General features: G+C 31.0%; 3 protein-coding genes across 5 annotated transcripts in view; 1 reads left to right on the forward strand and 2 right to left on the reverse strand.

Moving 5' to 3' along the window:
* Positions 1 to 13,426, forward strand: part of LOC128178864 (uncharacterized) — a 28,152-nt gene extending 14,726 nt beyond the window's left edge. For 2 of the 3 annotated variants that reach the window (XM_052846246.1, XM_052846249.1), the window contains exons 9-10: positions 1,013 to 1,144; positions 3,961 to 4,037. In XM_052846246.1, coding sequence (XP_052702206.1) covers positions 1,013 to 1,116 — 104 coding nt within the window. In that variant the 3' untranslated portion in view covers positions 1,117 to 1,144; positions 3,961 to 4,037. Of the gene's footprint in view, positions 1 to 1,012; positions 1,145 to 3,960; positions 4,038 to 13,312 lie in introns of those variants that run through there. The other variant, XM_052846247.1, reaches the window with a different exon arrangement.
* On the reverse strand, positions 12,544 to 14,103 carry LOC128175606 (uncharacterized). The gene is made up of 4 exons (XM_052841364.1): positions 14,097 to 14,103; positions 13,854 to 14,003; positions 13,299 to 13,526; positions 12,544 to 13,133 (listed from the first exon to the last, which is right to left on the reverse strand). The coding sequence occupies exons 1-4, from the start codon at positions 14,101 to 14,103 to the stop codon at positions 12,793 to 12,795; spliced, it is 726 nt and encodes a 241-aa protein (XP_052697324.1). The 3' UTR covers positions 12,544 to 12,792.
* A 3-nt stretch (positions 14,104 to 14,106) lies between these two features.
* On the reverse strand, positions 14,107 to 23,549 carry LOC128175610 (galaxin-like). Its single transcript, XM_052841369.1, has 4 exons — positions 23,511 to 23,549; positions 15,904 to 16,132; positions 15,583 to 15,729; positions 14,107 to 14,462 (listed from the first exon to the last, which is right to left on the reverse strand). The coding sequence occupies exons 1-4, from the start codon at positions 23,547 to 23,549 to the stop codon at positions 14,107 to 14,109; spliced, it is 771 nt and encodes a 256-aa protein (XP_052697329.1).
* Positions 23,550 to 25,879: the final 2,330 nt, after the last annotated feature.

The following is a 25,879-nucleotide window of genomic DNA, read 5'->3' on the forward strand; positions in this document are numbered from 1 at the left end:
GATGGCAAACTTAAAGGTCGAATTTCCTCCTCATGGCAAAAAGCACCAAATGCAATTCAGTCTTACAGTTGCGATGGAAAGTCTACTTTATAAACATCAACCAACGCCGTTTTAGAGTTGTATAAAGCTGTATCGGTATGTTCGTATCATCTTGCTGATAATTTCATTTATCTCTTTCTTGGCTGTCTGAAACTGCCGTACAAATAAAGGTAATTTTCTACAGGTTCGTTGTTTCTTTGGAATGATTTTCCTCAGCCTAACATTATTTTGTAGAAGAAGATCGCTATCCCCAAGTCTTAGTGTTTCCATGTCAATTGTGCTATCTGTGAGTAGCAAATACGTAATCTCCCGGTTTTTTTTTTCAACTTTCGAGATTTGCACGGCACGATGAGTTTTAAAGTTTTTGCATCTTTGTTACCCATAAAGAGTTTACCGTGCATGGTCCAAAATAATCCCGAACGAACTAACTTATTAATGCATATTTGGTGAGCTTAAAAAAAACAGACAATAAAAAGTGTCACTAGGATTTGGTGTAGCCACCTGCTGAATGTAAACAGAGTAGAAGAACTCGAATGAGATAACGGTAAACCTACTGTAAGCCTTGCATACTGACTGCTTTCCTGTCTTAATTTTCCTATAGATGTACCTGGTATTCCAAAAAACATGTACTGCAAATACCAGTTGTACTTGCTGAAGAATCCCTGTTACGTGAAGACAATTGATAACATATTAGGGCTTGATTAGTATGTAAATAAACGTACTATTTGCGACTAACTATTGGCAACGTTACGAGAAAAAAAATAAGATAAAACAATACACTTTGTAGGAAAGATAAAAATATATCCTTTCATAAAATATTTACCGATTTACTCTATTTATGCTCCATTGGTGCTTATAACCTTAATATAAAAAGTTTTTATACTTATTCAAATACTTCGTAAAATATAGCTACTTTCAGCATATAGTGTTATATCAAGTCTTTTAACCTACTGCAGCATTTTTGTGTCGACAGGTTATAGACTTTGGCTCCAACAACCCTCGGTGGCATCGATTGTTTCCGACCCACAGCATCTCGAGCCATCTTCTTTTGACTGGATAACATTATTGCAGCAATGAGAAGAAATATTGAAAGAACCTAAAAAAGGTAAAAAAAAAATAAAAGATGTAAAAAATATATAATCACATTGTTTGAATTTATAATGTTAAGAACATAAACTGGTTGAGATAAAGGTGATTTATACATTCTTCACTTGCCTTCTCCACAACAATGCAGATTAAGAGCTACGACCTTTTTCGTTTTGAGGCAACACTGTGATTGACTGAAATCATACAAATTTGATCCACAACATTTCGGCAGAAATAGAGGCCTGTAGTGCAATGTCCCGCCCCAGCATATTTTTGCCGAAACGTTGTTTTTGTTTATACCACAAACGTCTTCATTAAAATTAAGGACTCGACCCTTTGCACAATGTTGACGTTCTCTATTGTACACAGCTAATTGTGCCACGTACGTTTCACATACGTTTAAAGTTAACACATGTGCAACATACGTTAAACATACGTGACACACACGTGAAGTCAAACCGTACGTTACACATACGTTGAGAAACGCATGGTTAACATACGTGTGATAACATACGTTCAACATCACATACGTTTAACATACGTTAGATTTTACATATGTTAAACGTATGTGAACCATATGTTTTACATATGTAGATCTCAACCACATGTTACACATATGTTAATAAACACATGGTTAACATGAGTTCTAACAACCATATGTTACACGTGCGTTAATAATATATGTTTTACATATGTGTGAAGGCATGCATATGAATAACATTAAAATTATCTGCATGCCAGATCTTAATGGGGGGGGGGGGGTCCGGACCCCTTCCCCCTCCTTGGAAATGAAAATACCTACATCATACATGTCTAAACATTGTATGACACTTTATATCATTGTACATAAGGTTAATTGATTTGCAAAACCACAAATAAAGTTACATGCATTTCCTAATATTTTCATCTGAAATTTCTCTGTGCAACTCCTATATTAATCATAGTTAATTTCAATCTTCATTCCATAAAATGTTTAGAAATTTGACTAATAAACCATGTTTCATATGGTAATGTTTACAAAATCATTTTGCATATTCTATTTTCTATACAAGTGAAGTATGCATTTGGTGTACATAGGCCATTTGACGTGGTGAATATTGTTTATGTACACACAAGTGGCATTCTCAGTCAGTCCACGATTGAATTCATTCGTTTCTATGCATGCTTATTTTTGGGCCATTTGTTTGATAAAAATAGAGTTACCTATGCATATTGTAAAATATAACCGAGCTTAGCCATGTTAGCAGTCTTTCGTATACCGGAAATTCCTCAAGACATAGAAATAAGAAGAGGAGACCACAAACCTAAAAGTTCCGACTTTTTTTTTTTTAATTTTCACGCAATAGGTGTCGATGATAATTATATACATATATATAAATACTTAAATTGTGAGAAAAAATACCACAATGCTTACAATATATAATAATAGATACATGTTAAACGTTATCGGAAAAAGAAAAGCTCTTCATATGCAATGACAAAGTACCCCTGTTTCATTTTCACTTTACACCCAGAGCTCAACATGCACTTTGCATTGTACAAAAGCCATGTGCCTTTTTATTATGTGAGTATTAGCCTATCATAAATAATACCTTTATAATATTATCCAGCTGATTGTAAAAAAAAGTTCAAGCTGCATGATCATAATCTGATTATATTTAACAAACAAAAATGTTTAATAACAGATGCGATGTAAAAATTGCAATGCTACCTAAATACCTTGAAAAACAAAGTTTTCATACAATTGGCTGCCAAAGCCTTACTAAGCAATGCATTAGCTGCATGCATGTATCAAGTCCTAGAATAACATAGTTTTTAATTTTACATCTTATATTAAAGTAGAACCAGCTTTTCAGAAATGTGTCAAATTATTATTATTTTTTTCATTTGGACAATTGAAACAACTCCTTTATAATTTACTAAAAAAGGCAGAATATTCATACATATGCACATTTATAACATACAGTGAGCATTTATATAAATTAATTCAGCTTGATCACATTGGCCAAAAAATTCAAAGACCAAATTTTAACACATTGAGGCAATTTTAATCTCATAAGTCAATCTATTGATCTGTTGATTTTCTTTAAATCAAGAAAAAAATCCGTTTGGATTGAAAATATAACAGGCAATTTATACCCTGGCCCATATTGTTGGATATATAAATTAAGTGTTAAAAATTTATATTTTTGCAAAAGGACTATATATGGTTTGAGCCTAAAATATATTATATTTTCTTGTCCCGCTCAAACTTGTCTGTGCCACATCTTTTAAACTGGATCAAGTAGGACTTTCAAACTTGGTCAGCTGGTTCATCATATGGAAAGCGATGTAACAATCAAAAGTAGGTCACAATAGCCTCGTTTTGAAAAATACCTGGCATAGCGTTACCAAATACTGTCTGTGCTATATCTTTTAAACTGGATGGTGTAGGACTTTCAAACTTGGTCAGCTGGTTCATCATATAGAAAGGGATGTAACAATCAAAAGTAGGTCACAATAGCCTCTTTTTGAAAAATACCTGGCATAGCGTTACCAAATACTGTCTGTGCTATATCTTTTAAACTGGATGGTGTAGGACTTTCAAACTTGTTCAGCTGGTTCATCATATAGAAAGGGATGTAACAGTCATAAGTAGGTCACAATAGCCTCGTTTTGAGAAATACCTTGTGTAAAGTAGCCAAATACTGTTCATGACCAAAAATAAGGATTTGTGGCCTCATTTTTGAATGCTCAATACATATACTTAGGACTATAAAAAAAAGATAGCATTGTGTTAACACATTATGATAAAAAAAAAATTATCTTGCAGTCATGTTTTTTTTTTATTTTCAGAAACACTGAGGAGTGACTGTTTAGTGTCAGTAAATAAGAATAAATCAGAATTTAAATTGTGAAAATTTGTTTTTCCTTTTTATTGTAATTTTAGATTAGCAGATGGTTTGACACATGATTACATGTAGTTCCATTGATGGGGAAGTAAGATAGTTATTTGAAGAGCCTAAAGCAGGGAGTTCAGGGATTTTAACAACTTGAACTGAAAGACAAAAGAAATATTTGAAGACATTTAATCAAAGACCTGGATCATGTGTCTGTTACGTATACAGATGGGACACGAATATTTTTATTTGTAGAATATATACATACATGTTGCATGTTATGAGAAACACATGAGATTCGAGTCACATTAAATACATATAAAAGATATACTTATGTTAAACGCATGTTATAATCCACGTATATGAAACGTATGGTATTTACCACGTACGTTAAACGTAAGGTATCTACAACGTGTGTTAAACGTACGTGTAACGTATGTACCACGTACGGTTTAAAACGTACGTTAAACACACGTGGTACTTAAATCACGTTAAACGTACGTGAGATCACATACATATCACACATGTTTAACGTATGTGACACATACGTGGCACATTTTGCTGTGTAAAGGAAACGTTAAACTTTTTTAACGGAAGAATTGCTAACAACAGACAATTTAACAATCCTGAAAGAGGATTTTTTAAACCTTTTTTTTTAAATGAATGTACAACCAAAGCTAAAAAAATTGATAATGTTTCACGATGTGTACGTGTTTATGTAAGAGCAAAACTAAACTGGATTATTTGGGGTGGAGCCAACAAGCTCCCTTGTGATCGTTTTCATCTTCATCCTTCGTCATACAATGTCAAAAATTTAACTTTATACATTACTTTAAACACCTTTACAAAATCGAATCACAATCAATAGGTAATAAAAACTAGCATAATCATAACATAATGGGCTAGATTAAATTGTTGCAATAACACCCACTGAACAATATTAAGACAAATATTTTAAGCTTTGGAGTTATAATCGGGTGTCAAGTGAATCAAAAAATAAATAATGGAGTAGTTATACAATTCTAAATCAAGGGCTGTTCATTATATATTAATGCATTTGCGCACAAATCTTATATTTCGCTGGATTTAAATACTTCTATTTAAAATTAAAATAAACCATTGTTTTCTTCTGAAAATCTTGAAAAATTCCAAGATATATTTTCTTTAATGAACGTTTATTAAGTAGGATTAATGATATTGTTCATTTTTGTAAAATAAAAAAATAAAGAAGGGGAGGGGGAGGGTCGTGTTCAGTGTGTAAAATTACATGATTTAAAACAAAAAAGTTTTAAATTCTGATGTTTTTCCATTCAGTTATGTCTTTGTCACTGGACTCTGGTAAACAATCAAAGTACTGAGAGTACTGCGAGACGGGGTCTTGAAAGTTTGTATTTGTAATTGTACTTGATTTCCTCGAATATGCTTCCAAATATAATGAGTTTGAATTAGTTACTTCAATCTATGTTAATTCGGCTTTTTTGCAATTGTCTGATAATTTGTACTTTGTCTAAATTTTACTCAATCCCGGCCTTCATAATTGTAGAAAATTGACACAACGGTAGTTAATGTAAAATAAGACCCCAAGGAAAAATTTTAAAAATTACTACTAACCGGGAAAATCAAAACAACTTTATCAAGGAAGAAAATTTAAATCATTAGATTTATTCAATTTTGTGATCCAAGAGAATATCCACAATTCGGACGATATCCGATATACAAAGTTTATGAAAACCTCGAAAACTCTCAAACTGCTGAATTAACAAACACAGTTAATATTTGTATACAGATAACAAACACAGGCACCTGACGTTAGAAATATTTCTTTTTACAATAAGATTCCAAGTACTTTAACAATTAAATGGTTTGTCACGATCGCCATTTTGATTTTTAGACCGACTTATCTGACACGATTTTCTTGCAGCGATTCATGCAAAATAAATAGATAAAAATAAATCCGTTCGCCACTTACTACTTTTTTGTGTAAACTCGAACATCACCTACACGAATTACGATTCAACCGCTCCGTTCATTAAAAATCATTCTCCGAAAATCAGAGACATAATTAACAGAGATTTGCAACTCCGCAATTAGCGTGTAAATGTGACCAACGGGACCAACCTTACTTTGAGCACTACAAGTGCAACAGGAATCTTGTATAAGTCATTAAATTTGAACCTGATATTGAACATGAACCAGTCAATATGTTTAAGCATGTTTTATTTATGAAACATCTACAAAAACTCTTTATTTAGCTTTTAAATTATTTTTTAAAACTTATTGATTTTTCACAAAGTAATGGTAATGGTAATGCATTACTTTACTCATGTAATGGTAATGTAATACATTATTTCAAGAAAATGAAGTAATGGTAATGGTAATGTAATGCCCTAATTCATGAAAAATGGTAATGTAATGCATTACTTTACAATGTAATTCACCCCAAGCCTGATTTCAACTAAACCAGACATGAACATAAACATTTAACTTGGTTCTTCAATCGATAAGATTGTATATATTATTTGTATTATTTGATGTATTGGTCACCCAAAATGTATAATCTACATGTATATAGATTTTGCTTACAGTCCATTGTTCAAAATTTAAATCCAGTTTAATTAATTAAAGAGCCAACGAACGAGAAGGCAAATTCAGACTTGTTTTTATTTTCTATGTATAAAATTCCTTCAGAGACGAACAGCAGTCATACCGCAAGTAGACTGGAGGCCAATGAAACACCTATTTAATATGTAAGACATCTTTGTATAATCCGTCCTGATTTTAACTTCGGCTTGCGCATGAAGTTCGGTAGTATTCAGGTGAAAGATTGTCGAAATAAAATTCACGACTTTTCAAAAATGGCACATTGCGTTTGGGAACTTTCGATTCAACCTTCAACCTCTTCCATTGATTAATGAGCTTGTACACCAACTGGATTGTCAACGGCGTTGTGCATTCAGTTACGTAACTCATTCCACATTTGAACCCGAGCAAGAATATTTTGATCAATAAAACTATTTGTTTATTTTCTAAATAAAATTTGGTTTATACACAGAGGACTTAAAAAGATTTAATGAGTGTTTTTATAATATATATTTACTGAAATGCATGAAAACTTTCTGCACTATTTTCTTATGCGCAGACGAAATTTATGTGTTCTATGCGTGCCTTCCGGTTTGAGACTTCGGCTGACAGTAAGCTAATAGACGGGGTCACGTGACCCCCTTCAAAAAATATTACGAACGGTCTAGTCTTTTATTTTCTTTACTGCCAATACTTTTAACATTTAATTATAATTAAAATTTGATTTAAGTGGGAATAGCAAATATTGATTGTAAACCAAGATAAGTGGGAAAAATAGACTCGTGACGCCTACGTGTATGAGAGGGTGAGCATTCCGGTTCCCCTTGATCCGAATATAATATCACTGTCACAGATAAATGGTATATAAATATAGATTAACAAAGTTCTATTGCATGGCGCTACGCCGCCTAAGTCATTAAACATTAATTGTCTGATAAATGATGACCTCAATTTAAAGTTTATCAAAATTTAGGGTTTATCAATTTGAAAAAGATCGATGCAACACTGCTACAAGGCAGAAAATCTGAGCAACAATAGCCATAATAAAATCAGCTTTATGGAGTTATATGCAAGATATCTGTGCGATGTAGTATAATAGATCCTGTATAAAAAGATTTAACATTTTTTCTCCATATATACTCATGTTAAACACATGGGCCCTTTTAGTTAGAGGATGATTTCAAAGCCATATCACATATCAGGGATCGCAGTTCACAAGAAGATCTTAAACAAATCTTCATATATATATATACATGTGTGTGTGTATATATATATATATATATATATATATATATATATATATATATATATATATATATATATATATATATATATATATATATATATATATTTTTTTTTTTTAAAATTATAAATTCAAAAAAGGGCGTATCCCTTCAAAATAACAAACATGAATCCCCTACACCCGATAATACTCTGAACTGAGTTTGGTTGAAATTGGCAAAGTGGTTCTGGAGAAGAAGTCGAAAATGTCAAAAGTTTACAGACGAAGGGACGGGCGGACGCCGCACAAGATTGATCAGAAAAGTTTACTGAGCTATCAGCTCAGATTAGCTATAATAAAATATCAACATCAAATGAATAAGTTTTCAACTGAATGTATTTTTGATATCAGACTGTCTTAAGGTATTTTGGATAGGAGAAAAAAATCTCTGATATTAAATTTGATAATAATTTGCAAAAAATTATATATATATATATGTGTGTGTATTCAGAAATAGGTGTAGCGATATTTTTTTTGTTCACTTCAAATTTATATTTTGCATGCATAAGAATTGACGAAATGTATTACAAAAATTAATATTCACAGTATGTATGGCTAATAACATGATTTAATTGGAAAAATAAAAGATATATATTTATGTTTTTAAATGGTTAGATATACTAAATGATTTATTAATGTACGAGAGTCAGAGTTATAAGTTATATAGTCGTTACTCTTCTAGAAGAGGATTCAAGTCATGTGTATTTATATATTCTATAAAACTATAAATGTCTCCTTTTTATTTGTCATCTCTACTGGGTTTTAACGAGTCTTCATAACTGGAAGAGATAGGGAGAATTTTTAACCCAAAAAAGACAATGATTGTATATGTTATATTTGAATGAGACTAACCAGGGCAAAGATTGAAAACACTTTAAGTTCTTCTGTTTCTACATGTTTGATTGTTGTTGGTTTAAAATGACGGAAGCGATTACAAAAATCTTACTTATTTATTTAAGATAATTATATATATTAATATATCACAAAATATCGTGACAAAAATTTGGAAATTCATATGTATAATCGAATTAGAAAACGGGAAAATTATTAAATATTACAAACACAAAAAACCCCAAAGAGTTTTTCTGCCGAATGTTACAAAAATATTAATACCTGTATTTTAAAAGTGGACTATACTTATTTTATGTTTATGATACATTTAAAACGGCCCTCTTCCTTGGCATTTTCTAAATCAAACGCAAAATGAATTAACATTTTTATATGTAATGTTCAATTGTTACGGTTAAATAAAGTTTAGATCCATTTTATCATCATTTATCTTAACAGATACTAAATTCCTAGGTACGTTATGTTTCTTATAACAACTGTGCAATAGTATAGATTTTAACTATAAACATATGAAGAGAAAAGTGAAAACTGGCGCCATCTTTTCTCAATGTCAGTTTGTCATGATTTTATTTAAAATAGTTCAATTAACTAGGTCCATATACTCTACCTGTATTAATTGTTAACACCGCCGCTTCTGCAGTTAATATGAATAATATTAAAAGTAAAAATGTAATTGAATCTTGACATACTCTTTTGTTTTGAAACTTTTGAAACTTTTTCGTTTCAAGATGCAAAAAAAAAAAATCTAAAAACTGCAGTAGCAAAATTTTCATTTTTGTTTATGCCATTGTCAAAATATATATAAGAAAGGTTTTTTCGCCAAAATATAAATTCGGAATTTACACGCGTAAAATTTGTAGAATTAGCAATTGTAAATCGGACAATGCAGATTGGGATTTTTTCTTACATGTTGCATTTTTAATTTGATGAAAACAATATGCTTATACTTTACCCTCACATAGAGTATAGACGGATAAGTCAGGCGGGAATATTTCACACTTTTTTGTGTTTTTGTCAATTGCAATCAATTGGTTATTTACACTTAAACTTTTTTGTTTAAAACTTTATAAGTGATATTCCTTGTTGTTACTAAACACGTATCAAAGTTATTTTTACTTGAACGCATGTTGTACAGTTCACATTTGCTGATAAGGGGTGCTTAATTATTGATTGAAGGAGCAAGAATCTATCTAATTCAGTTCATTTCACTCAAACCCTCAACATGACGGTACATGGAGTACAAACATAAATAAATATTTACTAACTAGATACACTGTCAAAGATACAGTAAAAATAGAAAACGTGAAAAAAATAAAGAAATGTTCAAAGAGGACAGACTGATTAATGAATTTTAAGTATAAATAAGCAGAGTGCTTTTGGTTTTTTAAGTTTTAAAGTGTAAAGTTTTAAAGTAGTCTTGTCAAAGATGCAACCCAGGAAAGACAAGAATTCTATAAGTTCACAGTCAATTCTTGAATATAGAATTTCTGAAACTTTCCTAGCTGAAATCAATACATCATAAGATGCAGCTTCTCAATATAAAATATACAATTTTTATTATTTTATTTACCACAAAATAAACATCAAATATTCTTTTCAAAATTTGAATCGTTCATTTCATGTCAAATGTTTTTAAATCTTAATAAAAATAACAGCTGCAATCAAATTGTACTCCGGCGTCAAAGTCATAAAGATTCGTTTGTCAGATGAGAAATCTGAAATGATCTCTTAAATACTATATAAACAAAAGCTAGACGTGGGGTAACAAAAACAAAAAAGTCTTTTATGTACTAGCTCTTTATCATAAAAAAACCCCGCTCCAATGACCCCTGTCGCGAATGCTGTTAAGTGTTTTGTCAAGAACAACAGATAAGGCTGATGGTTTGATGAACAAAAAACAGAGTCCCACTGTCGCAATAATTCATACGAAATACAAGTATCTTAGACAAGCTGTATGATCTGTTTGAATTATAACAATTTAATGAAAATAAAACATGTTATCTCCTTATAGATGATATATTTGTATGTAATTTAATGGTAATTTGTATCTACTTAAAGGTACTAAAAATTCCCAAAACCTTTTGAGACATATTCTCAGCACTGTGGATGAAATAATTTGTCAAATTTATTTGCAAACAAGGTTTAAATAACAGTTTACAGTTTAATTAAAGATAAGAAAGGTGCCACAATAGGGAGTTCACAATGTTTAAATTGGTTTATATAAGAAATATTTTCTAAAACGATATTACTGTACATGTCAATTCTCAAAACGTTACATGTAATTTATTTTCATAAGTTTAGATATCACCAACAAGGTATTCAAATCGTGTATTGAGAAGTTAACAGAAAAGATACTTTCTACGTGTAGGGCATTACCAAACATGTCAATTCAGCTTTTTTAATGACTTATTATAAAGCGATTGTAATATATACATGTTTTCTTTCACTAGAATATATTTTTTGCTAATTGAGGCTTAGAATAAAAAAACGTTACTTGATACTTTAAATAATCGGATTGTTAGTCAAAAAATTATTTGAAAATAAATTCTTTCAGACTATTATTCTTTCTAGCGCGTCATCTAATTGGTCTAGAACGTAGAGTGACAAGGCGAACAAAACGTTGTATCTCCTAGGAAATAAGTATCTATCTCTTCGAAAACATCGAGATTTTTCATTCCCATATTATGAAAAAAAAACCTAGATGAATTACAGATCAATGTAAACAAATATGATTAAAAATAGAATCTAATAATTTAATTTATTTATTTTTTAAATCAGAAAAGCAATTCGACTATCTATCGTTTGAATTAATGAATTTTCCTCCGGTGATGCTCTCGGGAAATATGATTTTTTTTAAGGAATAAATCATTATATGTATATTATATCATAATCATTAAAATAATATAATATATAATATAAAGCATTGAATGTTCTTTCTTTAATTAAAAAAAAGGAATTGTACGCTCCGGATATCTATCTGGATTAAACTTTAAACTTTAAAATTGTAAATTAGAATATGGGATATTTTTCCCATAGAGCATACTGTCAATGCAATTAAAAGCTAGGTGTTCTTTGATCTTAATAATCCTAATTCATTTTGATCTTTTTATCAATAAACTATTATTAAACAGTGAATAACTGAAACAGCAAATATTTACGTTTTATTCTACAAAATTTATTCTAAAAATACAAAAAATATATATACAATATAAAGCATTGGACAAACAATACAAAAATCAATTCGTTTCAAATGTTATAATTTAAAACATATTGTGGTCACAACATCCTTGTAAACATAGTTGGTGAAACTTAAAAGCAAAGATACACCAATTTTTTCTTTTTCTTTTTTAAAATTCTTTTTTTTGGTGAAAAATGAGTTAGTTTTGCCATTAACTTTCTTGTAAGATAACAATTACCAAGCTTTTTTTATCATTATTTCATTTAAAAGATGTTGATTGTAAACTAAAATAAAAGTTATCCTACAAGAACATAATTAAATGACTGTTAAAATTTATAGATAGTCAAAACTATTATATAAAATACAGTTGTATAAAACATTGATAGCAATCTGCATGCATGATTTGAAACAAATTTCAAAAATGCATCAATATCATCATTAATACAATATATAGAGTTTTACACAATAAATTCACTTAAGATTTTTACTCCAAAGAAAATCTCATATTCTGATTCAAAAATTATTAAGATTATAAATCAATACAGCAAAAATAATAAATACAGTATCAAAATAAAATCATTACTAGAAATTAAAATCAAATAAGCAAAATCACATGAATAGAGAATGTGCGTTCACATTCAATTCGCTGCCTTAAAATACAAGCATGACCGATTGTTGAAAGACAAACAAGAAAACGTTTTGGAATCGCTAAGGATAATTGATTGACAAACCTTTATTCCAAATTCTCCATCACGTTCCAAATTCCAAAATTCTCAATCGCATTCCAAATGGGACAAAGGGATTTGATTAAACATCATAGATAACAGTTCCGATCCAGACATACTGAACAATCGAAATGATCATTTGTCTCCACAATATGAAGGCGTCAGGGTAATTGGTCAGTTTGGCCTTATCAGCTTCCAGATGAATCTTTTTACCGCCTTTTGAATCTCGATGAGAACCACAGACACCTGCCGACATGTTCGTTGTTTCCTCTTCACGAGAACATCAAGTTTACGATGATATTGCAAAAGAAGGTCACTATCCCCAAGCCTCAGTGTTTTCTCGTCAATGGTGCTATCTGTCACTAACAAAAACCTTCCCGTCTTGTTCAGCTTTCCAGATTTGCAGGGCACGATTATCGTCACATTTGATTTTATTTTGTCTTTGTTTTCGTATTTAGCATCCAGGATCCAAAGTATATCTCGGCGAGTTGTCTTGTTAATGGTTATATTGTAAGCTGTGCGTAACAAAAAATGTCAATGGTCAGATTTGTAAGAATATTTCTGATTATAAAACGTCATGAAATGCATAATTATGTAGTTGAGTACAAATGTTTTTAAAATTTTGACTAGTTAAAATTCCAAGTATATGTTAAAGTTTATACTTAAAACGTAACACCTACTGTGTCTCTTGCAGACATATTGGTTTCCTGACTTGATTTCCCTGTAGATGCGCCTGTGGCTCCAATGGCAAGTCTTACAAATACTGCGTGATACTTTCTGCCTTTTGGATAAGGATCCGTTGTTACGAGAGGTTCTGTTGATTACTTTATAATTGTCTGTACATAGCTGAGTACGGTTGTCGTATCCACGGTAACAACTGTGATGTTTGGGTATTATTGTACTGTCTTCTGAAAAAAACAATGAGTAGCTTTAAGTAAAGTGACACCGTAATGCAATATGTATAAAACTATAAAATCGTAGTATCAGACTTTAAAAGCAACTACGTTTTTCCCCCTGTTTATGTTAAGAAATGTACAGTTCTCATTTTTGACTTGTCCTGGCAAACAACATGACCTCAACTTTAATAAAAAATCAATGGGGGAAAAAAGAAATCCTAAGTGCATTGTAGTTTTAAAAATGTTATCCTTTACATATGGTCGTTATACTGGCAAAACACTTTACTTTATTATTGTCGTGGTTAACATGATAATATTTTCAAAAGTCACAGTGCTTACTGCAGCATTGGTGTGTGGAAAGATTATAAACCTTGGTTCCACAACAACCCTCGGTGGTATCGATTGTTTCCGACCCACAGCATCTCGAGCCATATTCTTTTATATGGATAACATTATTGCAGCACAGTTGAGTAGAATCGTTAAAGGAACCTAAAATGGGTAAAAAAAATGTAAAAATATTTAATCATGCTATTCGAATGTACAATGTTTAGAACATAAATTGGTTTGGATAAAGATGATAGCTATACATTCTTTACTTGCCTTCTCCACAACATTGCAGATTAAGAGGTACGACCTTTTTCGATCCAAGGCAACACTGTGATTGACTGATATCATACAAATTTGATCCACAACAGTCCGGCAGAAATTGAGGCATGTTGTACAGTGTCCTGTCACAGCATTTCTTTTCTGAAGTGTTGTATTTGTTTATACCACATAACTCCTCTTTAAAGCCAAGGACTTGCCCGTTGATACAATGTTGGTGTTCTATGTCATATGATCTGTTACGACAGCAGTCCCTGTTTTTGTTTTCGGCGATGCTGAAGGAGTCCTTGTATTCACAACAGATCTGTGACGACTCGTCGTACAATTCTTGTCCGCCACAACAACCTACGGTGTTAAAGGCTACTAACAAGTTGCTGTCCTTAAAAAAAGGACTACAATACGTGGACCATTTGCATGTGTTTCCAACGAAAACGTGAAAGCCTTAAGATTATCAGAGATTCCACCGACTCCAGTCCTCTGCTTTTAACCACTAAATGTACGTTGTATTACGTATACATGTATGTATAGCCCTGACTTTTTATCTCAGAATTTAAAGGATTCATACTTCTTAAATAATTATGATCTATCTATGAATGAAGTTTGCATGTATAGTATCAGGCATTCGGTGAATTCTACTATTTGCGCACACATTACGATTCGCACTACTTTGTTAACTATGCAGTGACAGCGTTGTGTAAATTAAAAATTTCATATTTTGATGCATTTTTCTTGAGATTTAAACTTTTATACTGTGACATGATTATTCAATCATACTTAAATGCTTAAAAAAATTTAATCGGGAAGTTATCTAGCCTCGCCTACTATAAAAGTAAAGTTAAGTTACATGTGTATTCGGAAAACAACAAAACATTGCAAATTATGCTATTTGATGCATGGTGTAGTTTCGGCATAACATTAACTTATTTCATAAAACTGATAGTTCATATCACATGCCAATCATTTCTTTAAAAGGAATACTTTGTTTCTGTACTATTTACCGACAACTTTACAATATTATAGCGCCTTTGAACTTATGTGTGCATATGGCACGGAATCCCGATCCCGATTAGGATAAACATGTGCTAGCCTGGTTCCCTGAGTTACCCATTACGCACAGGAACCAGGCTAGCTCATGCGTAGGCTGAATTTTCCCCATAGCATCCGGTTTAACCTCGCTTATATATTTTCTGCGTGGACCTCAGGGTCTACGCAATTACGACCACTCCCACATTTTTATGATCAATAATCGATTTTTTTTCGATCTTTCGCTTACAAAAAGTAGACATCAATTTCCATTTCATATAACCATTCTATCAAATATATGTAGATATATGCGAATACAAAACTGAATTCTCTTATTTCAATTATTTAGGTAATATACAAAGAAATAATTAAAGCTATTTATAATGATTATATTTATGAAATATTTTCATTTTTGATAACTTGCAAAATTATTAACCCTTACTTTGATGGCTGTTATGTAATTTTCCGCCACAACATACAACTGGATGGGTGTCAGATGTGAATAGCTTAGAGCCACAGCAAACTCTGTTCTCTTTATCATGCACGGTATTATTACAGCATATACTTATTTCTGGATCATACAGCTCCCCTGTAAAAGTGATAAATCTTTAATGGTTTTGTTATGATGGTATAATTTTCCATTACATAAGAGTACGATATTTATATAAATGAATTGTTTGTTTCCATGTGAGGGACATTTCAATATTCTCTTTTAGTTTAAAAAAATAACAATTCAAATATATATATAATAAAAAATATTCACCGTCGCAGCATTGTTTTCCATGCCGATTGTGAACAGTTCCATTACAACAAATCTGTGTCTTTGTGAAATAAAATTCGGGATCTGCGGATTTACCACAACACGCCGTTTTACCATGAGGATGGGCTTGATTCGAATCTTCGTTGAAAACACACGCTTGAATAGCACCTGTAAATATTGGTAGGGAATGATAGGGGATGAGATTCGAATAATCAGAATAAACCCAGTTAAACTTTGGTCAGTTTATGAGGATGGGGTATTCATTAGGATAACTAATTGTGTTTGCCATTTATGTATAAATATGCATGTTTGACTTTAAAACACGTTTTCGGTTCTTTTATTTTCCTACGACTTAAAGAGCGTAATTCGGTCTCATATTAAAATTCTCAAAGGACTGCGAACGATAACATTGTCTAGCCGCCTAACTAAAAGTCATTTTTTGAAAGTTGTCTAATGAAAGTTATTTATTTTTATTATAATGTAAACATTTATGTATATTTTCATTAAATATAAATGGTTTGGTCAAACAAAGAGAGATAACTTTGTATTTGGGTTAAAATAGCTCATTTCATAATAGAAAATAACGGAAAACGTAATGTTTTTTTAAAATACCCCCCCCCCCCCCGTGAAACAAAAATTACTTTTGAGGGGATTTAATTATTGTTATTTAGCACTTTTTTACATAAGGGTTTGTTGTTTCAGGGGGGGGGGGGGGGGAGGGGGGCATATGTCTACAGACCGAAATGCATTCCAAAAAAAGAAATTTGCTTTGTAAATTTTCGAAAAATAATTAACAGATATGAATTAAAATGAAATTTTACTTTAATATATATCGTAAATATGTTATTATTAAGTTTTTATGTACATACTGGCCGCTAAAAAATATTTTCCTCACTCATAGAGACCGATTTCAACGAACAATTTTTAAGACCCCGCGTTAGCAAAACTTTTGTTTAAAGATAATTAATTTGATTACAAATTTGATTTTGATATAAATTGATTAGGGTTTGATTATACTTTTTAGTAGAAAACTTAGTTTTTGAATATCTGACAGAAATTCCGAAATATTTGGATGTAAAATGTAGGCGGGAAACGGGCGTTAGCGTTCGCAGGTCTTTTATCTTATTATCTTATTTCTAATATTTTTTAAAAAAAATAGATTCGGTATTTTTAAACACATTTAAAATTGCTTCTACTAGTTCTTTACAAAAAAGAAAAAATCATCAAAACTGATACTCATTACAGAGCAATATTTCAGGATGGCTATTGTAAAATAATTATTAATTATTACAATTATCATGATAAAGTATCAGAACCTTTATTGCTTTCAAATTAGATCCGGCGAATCCTTAGCGCAGAGGTTCCATATCTAAAAAGTCTTAAATCTCAACTATCTGTAAGAGGGAACTGTATATAAAAGCGTGTTTTAATCAACCAAATATACTGGAATAGGTGATTTTCTAATCATCCGTTATTTTAATAGATACAGGCTCAAATATATGTATATCACTCTGGTTATACAAATACATAGCATTGCACCCATAATTTTGTGATATCATGTTCCCGTTAAAAGATTTGGTATTCAATAAAGAACTCACCATATCTAATTAACATACTTTAACACAATATATACACCTAATTTTTACAATTTTGTGTGATATCCCACGTGTGCGTTCGTCCGTTTCGGGTTTGTAAGGAAAATGTTGAACTTTTTTTAACGGAAAAATTGCTAACGACAGACAATTTAACAATCCTAAAAGAACTTATAAATCTTTTCTTTTTAACTGAATGTATGACCTAAGCACAACAAACTATTTGAAAATGTTTCACTATGTGTGCGTGTTTATGTAAGAGCCCATTTCAAAACTAAACTGGATTATTTAGGGTAGAATGTTTCTTGCATTTTTTAAAAGTGTCTTAAATTTTGAATTACAGTGTTTTATATATATATATATATATATATATATATATATATATATATATATATATATATATATATATATATATATATATATATATATATATATGAACTCACACATTAGGTAACATACCATTTGGTTTAATCTTGCATAGAAAATATCTTACCCAACAGTAGGCATTGCAGAAAGAGGAGACAAGCTCCCTTTGTGATCGTCTTCATCTTCATCCTTCGTCATACAAAATCAAGGTGTAAAGGTATATATATAGCTTTAAACACCTTTACAAAATTCAATTAAAATCAGTTAATTATATAAACTAGCATTATCATATCATATATGTGGTGGATTAAATTATTACAATAACACCCACTGAACCATTTAAAGAGAAATATTTTAAGCTTTAGAGTTATAATCGGGTGTCAACTTGATCAATATATAAATAATGGAGTAGTTATAAAATGCTAAATCAAAGACTGTTCAATAAATATTGATGCATTTGCGCACAGATCTTAAATTTCATTGACTTTAAATGTCTCTATTTTAAATCAAAATAAACAATTGTTATCTAGTTTTCTCGAAAAATTCTAAGATATACATATTTTCAATAATTGTTTACTAAAGACTGGGGAAAAGATTTCAAATAGGATCATTGGAGATTGTTGGGGTTTGAATGAATGAAAATCGTGTCCAGTATGTAACAGAACTTGGTAAAAAAAAAATATTTGGACTGGTCTAATTTTTCATTGTTTAATGTCATAGCTAATAACATTTAATCCTTATTAAAATTTGATTTAAGTGGGAATAGAAAAATACTGATTGTAAACCAAGATAATGGGAAAAATAGACTCGCGAAACCTACGTGTATAAGAGACGGAGATTGACACGTTCCATTGATCCGAATATAATATCACGGTCACAAATAAATGGGATAACAAAGTTCAATTGCATGGAGCTACGCTGCATAAGTCATTAAACATTAATTTTTTGATAAAATTATCACTGCGATAAAACGTGGGTTTATCAATTTGAAAGAGACGCAACATTCCTACAAAAGGGGAAAGGAAAACAACAATACCATTGGCACATTTCACAATTGAGCAACAATAGCCCAAATAAAATCAGCTTAATGGAGTAATATACAAAATATCTATGCAAGGTAGTAGAATATATCCTGTATAAACAGAATTTTCCTCCGATATTTTCATGTTTAACACCCGAGCCCCTAAAGTAACAGGCTGATTTCATAGCCATATCACATATTAAACATCGCAGTTCACAAGAAGATCTTAAACAATTGCTCATTATATATATATATATATATATATATATATATATATATATATATATATATATATACACTGGTATATATATATAGACCCTGAAACGCACTACTACACCAGCTGTACGTTTCTCGCACGCTTCTCACGCGCTATACGGTTTGTATGATACGATATTTCTCGCACGGTACGGTATGTTTTTCATACGATACGATACGCTTCTTGTACGATACGAAGGCACGTAGCATCAGGGGGGCCAGGGCCCCCCCCCCCCCTACTTGTTCTCGCAGCAACAAATTTTTCAAAAATTACATATAAAAAAATGAATTATAATGGAGTTGGCCCCCCACCCCCCCCCCCACTTTTTTTGAAGTAAGTAAAAATTGATATGAAGATAAGGAAATGAGGAGTCAAATTGAAGTTCCTCCCCCCCCCCCCCCCCCCACCACGGATTAGGAATTTCATGATTCGAAGGGAAAAAATTTTGGTAGGGATGAATTTTTTTTTTTGAAGTATAGTTTAGTCCTCCTCCCCCCCCCCCCCCCCCCCCCCCCCCCCCCCCACAGATTAGGATTTTTGAAGATTTTTGGAAACTTTAAACTACCTTTTTTTTTTTTTGCTTGTCAAGATTTTTTGGATGGGTCTGGCCCCCCCACTTTCAAAAACGATGCTACGTGCCTGATACGATACGTGTCTTGTACGATACGATACGTTTTCTATACGCTTTCCATACGGTTTCTACGGTTTCTGTACGATATGAATTTAATTTCTAACAATCGATGATTATAATTTTAAAAAACCCCAAAACATCTTGTTCACATTAATTTCAAAGTATTTTGGATTATCACAAATGTAAATAAATAATTTATATCGTAAATAACAATCTTAAATACGGCCTAAAAGACAAATAATCGACGGATAACGCAACTGTAAAACTTGCGGGAACGGGCTAATTACACCAAATGCATTTTCCTGTAACGGGCGTGAATATACACAGGAAATGTCCCAATCCAAAATATAAAAAAAATACTACACATGATAATGCTACATTTAAAATGATTAAATTTTCAAATGGATAATTTTAATGCTGATTTTCTCGAAAAGTGCATTTTTATTTCAAATACTTATCAATTTTATATATCAGGACTTTTTTCATTCTTTTCTTCGGATGAAATGATAGACAATTAAAAAACTACTTTTAAAATCTATGTATCACTTTACTCTTTCAGGGTTTTGTCTTACAAACGCCTCTATATTTTTCTTAGAATTAAAAATCACGCAAATATTACAAGATAAGAATTCTGAAAAAGGAATAAAAAGTAATGTGCTATGTACTGTCTGTTTAAAAACAATTTCTGTTAAGTCACCTGAGCCAAACATTTTTGCTAATGATCAAAAGCTACGTACCATGTTTCTCATTCACTTTTTTTCTACAATAATTTGTATATTAATTTTACCCGTTGAAATTACTTTTTTCGCATTGTGAATGAGAGAGAGAGAGAGAGGGGGGGAGAGAAAAAGAGAGAGATTTATTTCAGAGATACGTATTCAGATTGACGCGCTTTGATTGATCTCTCTCTCTCTCTCTCTCTCTCTCTCTCTCTCTCTCTCTCTCTCTGAAATTCTTTTCTGCAAAGAAACCTTCTTACTACATGTTAATTACGCTTTGGAAAAGAGAGAAGGGGATTTTAAATCTAACAGATACAACGCCTGTATACGTTATATTTGAATTAGAATATCCAAGGCAAAGATTAAAAACATTTCAAATTTATCTGTTTCTCCATGTTAGCTTGTTGGTGCTTTAAAATAACGGAAGCGATATGATAAATCTTATTTATTCATGACAAGTATACATATAAAAAGATATCGTGACAAAAATAGGGAAATTCATATCTATAATCCAATTAAAAGACGGAAAAATTATGTAATATTACCAACACAAAAAATTAAAACGAAGAGTGTTTCTGCCGAATGTTACAAAATATCTTTCAGTTAACTGTATTTTTGAAAGGCATTATACTTGTTCAAGTTTATAATATTTTTTGAATCGGCTTTCAAAATAATTATTGGCTATTTTACGTGCATTTTTTAATGCAACGCAAAAATGTAAATTTTTTATGTATTTCGTCACGATTTGTAACGATTCGGTAAGATTTAAAATCAATTTTTTCATTATTTATCCTGTAAAACAGAAACTAAATTTCTAGGTACGTTTTGTTCGATAAACTTGTAAAGGCAAACGGGAAAAATGGCGCCATCTTATTCAATGTTAGTTTGTTATGATGCTATTTAAAACAGCTCAATAAACTAGGTCCATATACTTTACCTGTACAAGTTCTTAACACCACCGCTTCTACGGTTAATATGAATAATAAATTTTAATAATGTAATTGAATTGATATACTCTTTTGTTTTGAAACTTTTTCGTTCCAAGATGGATGGCAAATACTGTAATCTAAGAACCACAGTAGCAAAATTTTCATTTCTGATTATGCCATTGTCAAAATGTATTCAAGAAAGGTTTTCCCCGCCAAAATATTATTAACAAAATTGACATGACTATTGTGTAAAATTTGTAAAATTAGCACTAAAATGCAGATTAGGTTTTTTTTACTTCATGATGCATTTTTTATTAAATGAAAACAATTTGCTTGAACTTTACCCCCACATAGAGAATAGACAGATGAGTCAGGTTGAAATATTTTACACTTGGGTGTTGTCAATTGCAATCACTTGGTTATATACACTTAAACTTTTTTATTTAAAACTTTATAAGTGATATTCCTTGTTGTTACTAAACAAGTATCAAAGTTATTTTCACTTGAACACATGTTGTACAGTTCACATTTGCTGACAAGGGACGCTTGATTACTGATTGAAGGAGCAAGAATCTAATTCAGTTCATTTCACTCAAACCGTCAACGTGACCTTACAGGTACATTTACAAATTAGATACACTGTCAGAGACTGTCAGAGTAAAAATTATAGAAAAAGGAAGAAAAATAAACAAATATTCAAAGAGGACAGACTGATTAATAAATTTTTACTATAAATAAGGAGAATGCTTTTGGTTTTTTTAAGTTTTAAAGTGTAGGGTTTTAAAGTAGTTTTGTCAAAGATACAACTCAGAAAAGACCTGATTTCTTTAAGTCCACAGTCAATACTTGAATATAGATTTATTTAAACCTTTTTAGTCCGAACTCAACACATCATAAGATACAGCTTCTCAAAGAAAATATACAATTTTTATTATTCTATCTACCACAAAGTAAACATCAAATATTCTTTTCAAAATCTGAATCGTTCATTTCATTTCACATTTTGAAAAAAAAATGAATAAAAATATCAGCTGCAATCAAATTATACTCCGGTGTCGATGTCGTAAAGATTCGTTTGTCAGATGAGAAATCTAACGTAATCTCTGAAAGGGGTATGGTCACGATTTTGATCAAATTCTATTTTTCTGTTTTTATTATTTACAATGCTTTAGGAATGCATTTCTAAAGATCAAATGAAATTTGAGAGTCAGTCGTTGGGTTATAAGCAAGATAAAGCGCTCACAATTCTTTGTAATGTAAACAAGGCTCCTGCCCTGTTTTTGTATTCATAGGTTCAATATACCAATAAAAATCTTTTTCAAGCTGATTTGACTTTGCTCTTATTCATTTCAAGCATAAATAAACAGTTTCTAACGTTAAGCACAATCGTTTTAGGTCTAAAACTGGAGTTATCACTTCAAAATTTAAAATGTAAACAAAAGCTTTGTTTACATAGCAAAGAATTGTAGGATCCGTAACTCGCTTATAAATAACTCAACGATTGACACTCAAATATTGGTTGCCTATTAAAAATGAATTACTGATTTTAATAACATTAAAATCGGAAAAATGTTTTTTTTACCAAAATCGTGACCATGACCCTTTAAATTAATGTTATATAAACATAAGCTCTGGTTTTTTTAATTTTTCCGGAGAGGGGAAAATAATAAAGTTTGATTTTGCATGGATAGTTCTAAAAATAGTGTAAAGCCTGACGACCTAATAGTTAATTCCATGGTAATTACCTGTTTTGGGAGAGTATTGTTATTTCTGATAAGGCAAGATAATGACAAGAATTGTTTACTTTTAAAAGGGATTTTACTCATTCTTCATTTCTTTCCTTCTAGTGTTTCCTTGTAAATTGTAAAACCCTTTAACAAATATGTATTTACCCCAATGATCGTTGAGGGTTTTCTGTATTTCGTCTCCAATCTTCCACTATCAAAATTGATATTTCATCTTCATAAGAGTATCAATTCATAATTTATCATGACAGTTAAAAAAATGAATTTAAGTCCCCCGAATAGTAGAATAAATCTGCATCTGTAAAATCAATGAATATAAATATCAAACAATCTTTGTATAGAGTGTATCACCCCTTTGGTACTCATTCTGAAGTCTTTTTTGTCCGTCATTGTATTTTTCCTAAGGTGTTGTGTACACTGAATGTGTAGAACATTCAGAATTAATATTAGTCCCAAATATGGTATATAAAGCAATGAAATAAAGATCTTCCGTATTAGCATACTTAAGTTTGTAATAATAAACGCAATGGAATATGAAAAGTTTAAATAGAATTAATTTGTATTCTGAATAAATATTAATTAAAATCACTGTTAAGTGCCGTTACAGTTATACAAATACTGTAACATGATAGGTAGGAATTGACAAAGTGTATATATTTTTCTTTACGATGATCTGCAGCGTGACAGCTGGTTACCTGGATTTAAATCATGAAATACAGTGTTTGATTATTCATAGCGTCTGTGATATATTTGCCCTTTTGAATAGACTCTCTTATAAACAAGGTGCTTCATACACTCAACATATGTTACATGTTATCAATATATATATATGACATCTTAGAAGCTTATTTGACTGAATCCTTGACGTTAGAACGTTACAATTTTCCTATTTTGTTGCAATAATGATCTCACTGTTCAAATGAAATATCAAAAGAAGGACATGTACATCTCGTCTAAATTTCCAAACGTCAGTTAAAATTACTACATTTTAAACTTTTTCTGATTTTTGTTTCTGTGATATAATAATTTTAACATTCTAACATTTTAATACCGGTGCGTCTTTTTACCCCAATGAACCCCAATGATACCCCAATGATACCCCAATGGACTTTAGATACCCCAATGATACGAAGTATGTTCATAATTGATACACTTATTGAATTATTTTTGCAAGTTCATGACACACACTCAGGTCATAAGCAATGTTTGTGTGAAGTAAGAACTTTCAGTGTTTTATCATAAGTATTAAGAAATTAACCAGATACAAATTTTGCACAGACAGACGGATGGACAAGGTGATTCCTATAACCCTCCCTCCCCTCCTCCCCCCCCCCCCAAAAAAAAAAACTTTGTTTAGGGGTTGGGGTCAGATGGTGTTAAAAACTATGCTTTTAAATGATGCCTAGGTATTATTAAGTTAATGTTATTTGGGGTCTGGTTGGGACTTAATTGTTCATTAAGTACATGTATATTCTTGTATCAATGAGATTTGTTTCTGTAAAATTTGGAAAATTAAAATTCATTGGTGAATGAATCATTGCACATCGCTCATTTCAAGTTTATTGTGGTTAGTGAGGGTATCAATGAAATTTGGTTGAAATTTCAATGTGTTCACTGGGTAATCAATCGGTGACAAAAACGGTGCGTAATATTTGTGGAACATATTGTTACATAAAATTCAATAAGTGTATCAATTATGAACATACTTAGTATCATTGGGGTTTTTAAAGTTCATTGGGGTTCATTGGGGTATCATTGGGGTTCATTGGGGTATAATTGGGGTTCATTTGGGGTATCATTGGGGTTCATTGGGGTAAAAAGACGCCCCCTTTTAATACCATCATTAATGCCGTAAGACTGCATTGTGGATATTTTAAATAATTGTCAGAAGCAGTTAATTAAAAATATATTGTCTTTTATGTGCCCCCTCCCCCCTGAATATCAAATTGCATTGGAGTCTAAGTAAAATAAACATTGTAGCCATGTTTAAAAAATTACGATTCAAAAAGGAAATTTGAAATTAAATTAGAAGGTTTATATAATTCAGTATTTGTAATATGTCGCTGTAACCAGTTGAAAGGCATTCAACATCTTTTTATATTTATCTTATCAAACTTTTTGGGAATTTTATGTGTTTTTAGTACAAATCCATAAAATCAAGGATTTGTAGTCTTTAATCTCTTGGTATTTCTAACCAAGGATGTGTTATTCCGACAGGGTTATATTTTATGCATTTCTATGGTGACTGAAATATTTTCAAGACAAGATTGATTTAATTTAGTTGTTAAACTTTTCAGTAGTTTTTGTGTGCAAAGAATAAAAAAAAGTAAAGAAAAAAAAAGAAGTTTAAAAGTTAGGATAATGACCATGACATTGCAATGTAAGGAGTAAGTGTGAGTACATGTACTGGCCAAATCATGTACAGTGTGAAAGTGATAAAAATAATTTTCGGGTGACATGATCATTATCTTTTCAGTTTTGTTTACTGTTTACTTGCATGACTTGAGTTTTGTGTTTTTTATATGGTGAGTAATGTTTATTTTTTTTTATGTTTGTGCAGTATGATTTTATTGTCTTTATCAATTTTTTTTATATCTAAAATTGAATGTCAATTTTTTTTTCGGGGCGGATGTTATATACATAGTTACGTATATTCTATTGATAAAGACAACTTTCTTATATATTTCATTCATATTGAATTAATTTCCTTTTGTAAACCG

Source organism: Crassostrea angulata, chromosome 3 (genome assembly GCF_025612915.1).
Source record: "Crassostrea angulata isolate pt1a10 chromosome 3, ASM2561291v2, whole genome shotgun sequence".
Classification (NCBI taxonomy): domain Eukaryota; kingdom Metazoa; phylum Mollusca; class Bivalvia; order Ostreida; family Ostreidae; genus Magallana; species Magallana angulata.

Excerpts from the sequence above, each read along its gene's own strand:
- LOC128175606 (XM_052841364.1), bottom strand. Across the intron at positions 13,527-13,853 it reads TTCCACACACCAATGCTGCA|AAGACAGTACAATAATACCC; the intron begins GTAAGCACTGTG and ends TGTTTTTTTCAG. Across the intron at positions 13,134-13,298 it reads ATATGTCTGCAAGAGACACA|CTTACAATATAACCATTAAC; the intron begins GTAGGTGTTACG and ends TGTTACGCACAG.
- LOC128175610 (XM_052841369.1), bottom strand. The coding sequence starts at position 23,549 with ATGACGGACAAAAAAGACTTCAGAATGAGTACCAAAGGG. Across the intron at positions 16,133-23,510 it reads TCAGAATGAGTACCAAAGGG|TTTAACTGGGTTTATTCTGA; the intron begins GTGATACACTCT and ends AACTGACCAAAG. Across the intron at positions 15,730-15,903 it reads TGGAAAACAATGCTGCGACG|GGGAGCTGTATGATCCAGAA; the intron begins GTGAATATTTTT and ends TCACTTTTACAG.